This window comes from Oryzias latipes, chromosome 19, assembly GCF_053564925.1.
Source record: "Oryzias latipes strain Hd-rR chromosome 19, Olatipes_Hd-rR_3.1".
Lineage (NCBI taxonomy): Eukaryota > Metazoa > Chordata > Actinopteri > Beloniformes > Adrianichthyidae > Oryzias > Oryzias latipes.
The window spans coordinates 15,084,758-15,095,172 of NC_136255.1; the positions used below are offsets into that span (position 1 = coordinate 15,084,758).

At 44.1% G+C, this 10,415-nt stretch overlaps 1 protein-coding gene across 1 annotated transcript; it reads left to right on the top strand.

The window, feature by feature from the left end:
* The first annotated feature begins 234 nt into the window (after window positions 1–234).
* On the top strand, window positions 235–8,944 carry msh2 (mutS homolog 2 (E. coli)). Its single transcript, XM_004080455.5, has 16 exons — window positions 235–525; window positions 958–1,106; window positions 1,238–1,522; window positions 1,614–1,760; window positions 1,851–2,000; window positions 2,145–2,278; window positions 2,448–2,647; window positions 2,735–2,844; window positions 2,929–3,052; window positions 5,994–6,144; window positions 6,246–6,343; window positions 6,690–6,935; window positions 7,010–7,214; window positions 7,293–7,540; window positions 8,445–8,617; window positions 8,700–8,944. Exons 1-16 carry the CDS (start codon window positions 318–320, stop codon window positions 8,874–8,876), a joined length of 2,805 nt encoding a protein of 934 aa, XP_004080503.1. The 5' UTR covers window positions 235–317; the 3' UTR covers window positions 8,877–8,944.
* Window positions 8,945–10,415: the final 1,471 nt, after the last annotated feature.

Consider the following 10,415-nt stretch of genomic DNA (forward strand, 5'->3'; position numbering starts at 1 on the left):
GATAGAGGGTGAGCAAATGACTTTAAAGAAGCTTTTGGGAGGGGAGGAGAATTTCAATGGTGCGATTATAGGTTTTTTGAAAAGAACTAGGTTATTGAGGAGAATTTAGTTTATTATTATTTTTTTTTTTTTTAAGTTACATTTGGTTAGGTAATCCCCACTCTGACCCACACTCCAACACAGTAGGTGGCGGTAATGCACCTTCACGTTAGTGCCTCCCGCCAATAAAATCACAAGAAGAAGAACGTTTCCATGGGAACGAAACAGCGTAAACGTCATTTCCTGTTTGGCTCCGGTGTCTGGCGGGAGATTGCAGCATGGCGGTGCAGCCGAAACAAAACTTCTCCATGGACAGCGTGGCCGAGCACGGCTTCTTGAGCTTCATTTTCTCCATGCCGGAGAAGCCAGACACCACGTTCCGGATATTTGACCGGAACGAATACTACACGGTTCACGGGAAAGACGCCATATTTGCTGCCAAGGAGGTTTTCAAAACTAATGGAGTCATCAAATATTTAGGCGCAGGTAACAACAGCACGCGGAAGATCACAATTTGTAGTCTCTGTCTATAGTTTCAGAAACTAATAGGTGGTTATCTATAGATAAATGTAGCCGAAATGTTTATAATAAAGATTTATTGAAACGTGTATCCCTGGGGTGGTACTGAAGTACTTAAAATCATAATATTACTTTAATATTCATTAATGAACACATATTTTTTGAACACACGTTTGTGTATTTCATAAGTGGAATTCATATTTTCATTGTATATTTTTTACTATTAGAATCATTCATTAATCATCAAAACGTTTTTTTTCTTCAGTGTTGTTGTTTTTAACTCTAGAGCTATAGGGTGCAGAGCTAAAAAATAATACACATTAGATGGTGGATTGCAAAGGAAAACAGTTCAGAGTGTAGCTCTGATGCTGATGATGATCTTTGCATTTTGGTCAACAGGCAGTCGAAAGCTGGAGAGTGTGATCCTCAGCAAGCTGAATTTTGAGGCCTTTGTGAAAGACTTGTTGCTGGTGAGGCAGTACAGAGTGGAAGTGTACAGAAACCACAGCAAAAGCAGCAAAGAGCACGACTGGAGAATTGAGTACAAGGTACTGAACATGATGTGCAGCAACCAAACAAATTCCCATGAAGTCTTCAGTCCTGATGCCGGATGTTTGTCTTTGCTCTAAACAGCCGGTTCAGAAAAACCTTCTTCTCTTATGGTGATCTCTCCTTTCAGGCCTCGCCTGGAAACCTGACTCAGTTTGAGGATATTCTCTTTGGAGGTGCGACAGGAGCAGAGGGCTGTGCGGGAGTTGTTGCTGTTCGGTTTGCGACAGCAGCTGACGGGCAGCGCGTGGTTGGAGTCGGCTATGTAGACGCAGCTCAGAGAAAGATGGGAGTTTGTGAGTTTCCAGACAACGAGATCTTCTCCAACCTTGAGTCCCTGCTCGTCCAGATAAGCCCCAAAGAGTGTCTCTTAGCTCAGGGTGACAGCAGCACTGATGGGAACAAACTGCGGGAGGTATATCGCTGGATGGTTATTGACAAAGCCATACAGAAAAGGAAAGAACTTCTGAGGTCAGTGTAGAAACGCCTTGTTTTTCTTTGTGCAGGTGGTGCAGCGCGGTGGGATGCTGGTGTCTGACAGAAAGAGAGCTGACTTCAGCAGCAAAGACATCACCCAGGATCTCAACAGGCTGCTGAGGGTGAAGAAAGGAGAAGCAATGGCGAGCAGCACACTTTCTGAACTGGACAAGCAGGTGATCACAAGACAAACATTGACCTTTTCTTCTTGACTGGAGAAAGTCAGGTGGAGTGCAATCTTCCAATCCACTCGGCTCCATTCCCAGGTGGCCATGTCGTGCTTGGCTGCAGTGGTGCGATTCCTCGACCTGCTTTCAGACGAGTCTAACTTCAACTCCTTTAGCCTCGCCTCACTGGACCTGGGTCAGTATATGAGGCTGGACAATGCTGCTGTCGGAGCTCTTAACCTCTTCCAGGTCAGTCTGAAAATGCGGTTTTACTCCCAAAAAAGGTCAACTACTCCTTTGAAATTGCAGGGTTTCAACTATCACAATTAAGTGAAGGGAAAGCTAATCGAACTCTGCTTGAACATTTTGAATGATTTTATTCCTTTCCTTCAGGGCTCACCTGATGACATCAGCGGCGCTCATTCATTGGCCGGTTTGTTGAACAAGTGTCGGACTCCACAGGGACAGCGGCTGGTCAACCAGTGGATCAAACAGCCACTCATGGACAAAACCAAAATAGAGGAGAGGTAACGGCAGATGTATTACACGTAGATCTTGATTTATGCAACATTTGGTCAAAGATCGTGATGTTTTATCGTCTTTCTTGGCAACGAAAAGTAAATTCAGGCAATTTTAGGACCTTCGGGAGTAAAAAAAAAAAAGTCCTTCAGAGTGACAGTTTTTGTGTGATTCCAGGTTGGATCTTGTTGAGAGTTTTGTGTGCGACTCTGAGCTGAGGCAAACCTGTCAGGGGGATCTGCTGCACCGCTTTCCTGACCTTCACCGCCTGGCCAAGAAGTTTCACCGCCACTCCGCCACACTGCAGGACTGCTACCGCGTCTACCAGGCTGTGAGCCAGATCCCTGGCCTCATCGCAGCTTTTGAGAAGTATTCGGGTATTTCCTGAACCGAAATCTCTAAAACACACAATCTTAGAGCGGTTAAAGGGTGTTGAGGCTTTTCAATGTGTGTGTTGGCTGCAGGAAGCTACCAGGTTCTCCTGCAGGCGGTCTTCACCTCCCCGCTCACAGACCTGCAGACTGACTTCACCAAGTACCAGGAGATGGTTGAAACCACTCTGGACATGAACCAGGTCTGGTTTACCAGTTCTTTCTAATGTGCAAGAGCATTTTGTAACTTTACATTTTTTGTTTGTTTACATTGTTGATTTGTGCAGATTGATCACCACGAGTTCCTCGTGAAGGCATCGTTCGATCCCGTGCTGACTGAGCTTAGAGAAAAGATGGACGATCTGGAGGAGAGCATGCAGGCGGTTCTGAACAGTGCCGCCAGAGAACTGGGTGATTCCACAAACACTACTTTTGTTCCTAGACTCCCATCAAACAGATGGGATGCAGAACAGATCAGGTTCTTGTGTGGTTCCATAGAAAACACTTCAAACCAAAGCCTCATTCAGAGCAGCTTGACCTATTTAGATATGTTTACAGCCATGAAGCACCAAAGTGCAAGTAAAGAGAAAAACCACAGGAAACAACTGTAGTGCATTGATCTCTTGACAATTTTACAGTGGTTGACTAATTATGATTATTTTATAAAACAGAATTTCCAACATTCTTTGCTATAATCTCTAGCAGTGGTTCTCAAACTGGGGGTACATGATAGTACATGATGGTACTTCAACTCCCATCTTCTCCACATTTTGTGGCTTTATCTGCACCCCCATTGAAAGGACTCATAGAAATGAGCTCAGTATCGAAGACAGGAAAGCTAAAAATAAGTAGAAATACAATTACAATTTTATTGATAAAGGTTTATTTAAAAATATATATAAATTTAGCTCTGCACCAAAGTATATTTAATTTTTGTAATTGTATTTCTGCTGTTTCAGTGTGAAACAAATGGTTTCTAGAGTTTGAAAAATTGCTCATTAATTTATTGGAGGAGTTTGGTGGAATTTCTTCTTTTGTTTATTATAGTAAAAAGGTTGAAGGACTACTGATCATTAGGGATAGAACAATGTTTTTTATTTTATGTGCTTCTTTAAAAATTGTTTAAGGATTTTTGAAAAAAAAAAAACAAGATTGTCTCTCTTGTGTCGCAGCAAAAACCAATAAAACAAACACAGAAAATGTTTTAAATCTGCGTGTCTTAGTGCTCAGTGGCACCAGATTACGCTCAGTTCACCCGTACAGCAACTTTAACCCACTGAAGGGCAAATGTTTGACTTCAAGATTGAAGCGCATTTGAAAACAAGGTAATTGGAGCCACGTGCAGCAAGGCAGTGTCCATTCACTCTAGAAACTACATCTATTGTTGTTGTTCACCTGTCGGCATATCCGTGTTTTGGCTTTCACTGGTTTACTCGTGTGGATTGGCAGAGATTTTTATGCTGGATGCCCTTCTTGACACAACCCTGTATTTTATCCGGGCTGGGGACGGGCACAGGGGGACCCAGACTTGGGCCCCCTTGTGGCTACATACTTAGGCGGTAGCACTAAGGGTCTTGGCCAAGGACTCACACTGGATTAAGTTCATCGTGCCCCCTGGGAGACGAACCATGCGCCAGTCCTACACGAAGGCTGCTTGGCCAGCCGCTAAACTGGTGTTAAAATATCCATCACCAATGTAGTAGGTGTAAACTTTTGAGTATCTCTTGATTTCCCTTCCTTAAACTGTTCATTAATAGCGGTGTGACATCGATTCAGATTCGTTTTAAAAGTAATTAGGCTTGTTAACCCCGTGAACCACCAGCATCCAGCAGGAGCCTGAGAAGCTGGCGCCAAATCGGCTCAACATGAAAACAAACGTTCATGTGACCTCTGGCTCCGTCCAGGACTTACACGAGCATTGGGGACGCCATCTCTGTGCCGAATGGCAATGACAGTGGAATTATCAAGAAAAAATAACCTCCTCCTCCTCCATTATTCATCTTTCCTTGACAGCCATTATGCAGAGTTCAAACCACTGTTTACACCTTTAACCGGAAGCCTGGTGCATTCTGGTTCCTCCCAACATTAGGATGCCAGGAATGAGGGAAAAACAACAGCCCAGATGTTAGAAACTAAAGAGAAGACAGGAAAGTTTGGATTGTGTCGTTTTTTTTTGAAGCGACTGCATGAACTGTTCTGCTCCTTTACTGTGCGGTGTTACTATAAACCCGCGGCGAACGGATTTCACATTTCAACCGTCATGTGCTGCAAGTGTGCGCACTGAGAAGCCGTAAGTGTCGCTCTGCTCCCACTGACTCTAAGGTTAAAAGCTGTGGCAGGTTTTTCCCGTGGCGATAACATCCACTGGTGATTTTTATCGCAAATAACCCGAAACCCACAGAGGGAGTTTCATGTGGACTCTCTCTGGCGCCCTCTGGGTTCCCTTAGATAAAACCCTGAAGCAAATTAGCCAATTAAAGTGTGTGAATACCTCGAAACAGACATGAATGATCTGCTCACGTGTCTGTCATTTGACTATTAAAGGACTAGGAATAATCCACTGGAGGTAAACCACTTATTGGAATAAAGGAGCGCAGAATTTTCTTCTGTGTTAAACAGCAATCCTTATAAAAAAAAACCGTTCATGGAGAATTAGATGAACCCTCTTTATATTTTCTGTATGTTTCTTTCTGCAGACACAGTCCAAAACCTTTTTCCATCTGATAATGGAAAAAACAACCTGTCGGATCTAAAAAAAAATAGAAATAAATCTAGGTCTTTACCTGATCTTTATGTTGGAAGAGAGAGAATTTTCTCTTTTTTTGTGTAATTCAGAGCATTTGTTTCTTGCACTGTTCTGCAGCAGGTTTTAGTATTTGCTTGCAGAGATCAGACTTTGGTCAGATCATCCCACCTTTCTATTAACAAATCGAATTTTGTTGCAGTTTGTCCTGAAATCCACCTTTCTATTAACAAATCGAATTTTGTTGCAGTTTGTCCTGAAATAACTGCGACTGAATTGACTTTTTTGTCGTAGGAGCTGGAAGTCAGACATTTTCTATGGATGTTGACGTCCCGTTTTCTGTAGGCGACAACAGCGCACATCCATCTACTGTATTTGAGTCTATTTATTTAAGTCTATATGCGCTAATATTTTTGCAAGTACGTTTTTTTAATAATTAAAAAGTTTACAATAGTGGTTTCTCTTAACTTAGTAGGTGGTTATATCTTTCTACACCACACTGTGTGGTCAATTTTCTAGTGGTCTATTACACTTGTGTTTTTTACCATGAACTCTAGTCACTTGTTGCTTGACCCCTGAACAAACTGCTGAACCGTCTCTGTGTTTTAGGCCTGGAGGCGGGTAAGACGGTGAAGCTGGAATCCAACGCCATGCTGGGTTTCTACCTGAGAGTCACGTGTAAGGAGGAGAAAGGTCTGCGGAACAACAAGAAGTTCACCACCCTGGACGTCCAGAAGAACGGAGTGCGCTTCACCAACAGGTGCCTCGCCCAACGCCGTACCAGCCGACCCCCCCCCCCCCCTGCTCCTGGTCTCAGCTGACTGATTGAACTCGCTAACGTCCTCCTTCACGTGTCCACAGCAAACTGAGCTCTCTGAATGAGGAGTACACCAGAAACAAGGAGGAGTATGAGGAGGCCCAGAACGCCATCGTCAAAGAGATCATCAATATTGCCTCGGGTGCGGATCCCCATCACATGTTGCTCGCGGCGACCCATCAGCATGGCATTGATTTGACCAACACTAGAATCAATGTTGCCTTGTCTTTGAGAAAATACTAAATTCTAACTTCTTAAATGTCCTTTTTTGTACTTTTGATTAATTGATTTCATTCAGATTTTCTCCAAAGGTCAGTAAACTGTAAGAGTCTTTGAACTTGTAAAGAGGAGTTAGTGTTGGTGGGGTTAAGGTCTGCAGCTCAGCGTTTTATCGAATGAAAATCTTTTTGCTGCCTGCACATGCTCCAGTCTCCTGCCTGTGATTTATTCCCGCTCCTCATTAAAGGGTTTGAACTTTCTTCAAACAGGTTACGTGGACCCTCTCCAGACGCTGAGCGACGTGATAGCGCAGCTGGACGCGGTGGTGAGCTTGGCCTTGGCGTCCGTTTCGGCGCCCGTGCCGTACGTCCGTCCCCGTATCCTGGATGAAGGCTGCCGGCGCTTGGAGCTGGTGCAGGCCCGCCACCCCTGCATGGAGACGGACGCCGACACTGCCTTCATACCCAACGACGTCTCCTTCGTTCAGGGAGAAAGGAGTTTCTACATCATCACAGGTGGGTGGGGGGTGTCAAAGGGACGTTGATCTGAGGCGGGTTGGGTTTAAAGCTGAGCTCTCTCCTGGTTTCAGGACCCAACATGGGGGGGAAGTCGACGTATATCCGGCAGGTGGGTGTGATTGCCCTGATGGCTCAAATTGGCTGCTTCGTCCCATGTGAGAAGGCGGAGCTCAGCGTGACTGACAGCATTCTGGCGCGAGTGGGAGCTGGCGACAGTCAGGTGAAAGGAGTGTCCACCTTCATGTCGGAGATGTTGGAGACCGCTGCCATTTTACGGTAAGATCAAGACACACAAGGCACAGGTGATGCTCCGAGCCAAGCTCCGCCTCATTTTCCATGCCCATGACCCTGCAGCTCGGCCACCGAGAACTCGCTCATCATCATCGACGAACTGGGCAGGGGCACGTCGACGTACGACGGTTTTGGGCTGGCCTGGGCCATCAGTGAGCACATCGCATCCAAAATTAGCTGTTTCTGTCTCTTTGCAACTCACTTTCATGAGCTGACGGCGCTGGCATCGCAGCAGCCCAGCGTGCACAACCTGCACGTCACGGCCTTGACGACCCACAACACACTCACCATGCTGTACAGGGTCAAAGCAGGTCAGTCTTCCACTAGTATCCTATAAGTCTAACCCAGGGGTCTGCAACCTAAGAGCCACATGTGGCTCTTTTACCCTCCGTTGTGGCTCTCTGGTTAAAGAAAAATAAAGTTTTTAATTAAAAAAAAGGAACTGTAAAGTAAAAAGTTCATAAGTAGCAAAAAAAAAAGTAATTTAGTAGTTTATTCAACTCATTCCGAAACAGTTGAAGGGCAGTACGTATCACTCCACGTGGTCCTGACTACAGTACCCATAATGCTCCAACTAGCCATGAAGTGATGTGGCCTTATTGTTTACTAAAACACTGGTAGATTTTAAAGTGCCTCTTACCACAGAAAATAACTGTGATGTCAGTAAGCACAGCCAGAATTCATGTTTAAGGTGCACCAGACTATAAAATAGATTTTCTATTTCTTTAACAAATTAAGGGATTTTAAGTTTGTTTTATGGATCCAAAAAGTGGTGGGGGTCACTGATTATTTCTGTTAGTTGTATCTGTTTCAGACTGAGATGCACCACAAATGGTGTGATGTCAACAGTAATTTACTATCTACTACTACATTTGCTGCATTAAGAGATTCCTATATGGGACTGAGTGCCTTTTATTTTGAAAGGAAGTCTAGTGAACCCTTGTCAATAGTTGTAAACTATTTCATTTTTTTAATGGAGATTATTTTAATTATTAAGTTTAATTTAAGCCAAACTTAAACCACATTTTATTTATTATTAACATAAAAGGAACAATACCATAAATACAAATCAGTATTTTTATGTCCTAAAGGATGAAATAAGACTTAGTGGCTCCTACTGTGTTGTGGTCAGTGAGAAAAAAACAACTCATTAAAAAATAAAAAAAATGCTCTGGTTTGGCTCTCGTTGACGAGCTTGGTCGACTTTGTCTTCAGGTGTGTGTGACCAGAGTTTTGGGATTCACGTTGCGGAGTTGGCCTGCTTCCCTCCAGCCGTGCTCGCGGTGGCGAGGGAAAAGGCTGAGGAGCTGGAGGAGTTCCAGGAGCCCATGGGGAATCAACAGGAGGAGGATGAGCCCCAGACAAAGAGGAGGAGGACGGACAAACAAGTAAAGCTCACACCAGCACATCTGAGTTCATTCAAAAACTTTCTGTTTAAAATCAGTCATTTAAATACCTATCTCCTGTTAGGTGGGAGAAAGTCTGATCCAGGAGTTTCTACAGAAGGTGAAGTCCCTTCCTGTCGACACCATGGCGGAGGAGGAGGTTAAGGTGGAGCTGAGGAGACTGAAGCAGGAGCTCATCTCCAAAAACAACACCTACATCAGTGACATCCTGGCTCGCTGTGTTCCTGTAAAAACTGCCTGATTTTCACTGTAGAGAGCCACACTACAACACTTCCTCTGTATAGTTTCCTAATAAAGGTTTTCTCTTTAGTGTGTTGTGTGGGCTCATTTACTGGCCGTCATCCTTAGTTCCACTTGGAACGGGTTTAAAGCTCATGGTTTTTGGTTGAAGGCGTCCCATAAATTAGAACTTTGTTTCAAATGCAGATCTGGACTTGCGTCAAATGATCCACGTGTTCAGCTGATGCAGGTTTCCCAGAACCTCATGATATATATCTTACGTGTGGAACAGGCATGTCTGAAGGCCCCTCACTCACTACATGTTGTGTGTTGGTCACATTTGATAAAGTGACACCACGAGATTTACTGCATGTAATTGACATTTTCCCCTTATAGAACGCTGATGACTTGCTGTACAGCACACAATCTCCATCAGTATATTGCACTGAATCCACGGCCTCACAGTAATTATGAACTGCATTTGCTATCCTTTTTTACATTGGGTCTTTGATTTATAGCAGATCCGATCAGGTATCATTCGTGGACGGTGAGCAACATCTGAAGCTGTGATCTTAAAATAATTTCCAGGAGCTCCTGTCTTTGTCCAAAAGAACTTCTTGACTCCTTGTTGAAAGTCCAAGACTCAAAAGTAAATAAAAAAATAAGGCAAAGCCTTCATTTTTGCGAAAAGGTTTAGTTATTAGGATTGATTGGAAATAAAATAATATCAAGTGTGAAGAATGAATTTCCTCACATTTCTACTCGTAAACAGTTAATGTCGCTTTTAGGGACCTTTAATTATTGCAGACAATGGATTCCAAACTACTCTCACATGTCGGCCCCCCTTTATTCTTTGTTATCTGGCCCTTCTGATGTCAAAGGCTCTGCCTCTGTGACTCTCACTCCCCAGCACCTGCAGTGCATCGAGCAGCTGAAATCTGCTCTTTCCTCTGTGCTCTCTTTAAAACTGCCTGACTACTCTGAACCTTTTCATTTATTTTGTGACATTAAGGACGGCCACATGACTGCTGTGCTTAGTCAGAAACATGGAGTGGCTTTTCGCCCTTTGTGTTATTATTCCAAAAAACTCGATAATGTTACTCTCGGTCTTCCTCCTTGTGTTCAATCTGTTGTTGCTGCTGCAGAAGCAGTCTTGGCCAGCGCTGAGATTGTTCTGTATCACCCCCTCACGCTGCATGTTCCACACGCAGTTTCTGCATTGTTGAATCAGAATCGCATTGCATTTCTGTCCCCAGCACGACATCTGCACTGTATGACGGTCCTGTTGTCACAACCGCACATCACTGTGCGCAGATGCACAATTTTGAACCCCGCCACTCTTCTGCCCACTTCTGAAGATGGTGAAGCACATGACTGTTTAGATTGTTCCCTAAAGATTTTTTTGCCTAGGATTGATTTAAAAGATAAGCCCATTCCAAACTCATTGTGGCTGTTTACTGATGGTTCGTCTTTAAAAGACGACTTTGGGGTGACACACACGGCTTATGCTGTCACTACTCTGTCTGATGTCTTGCTGACGGACACACTACCATCCTCTCAC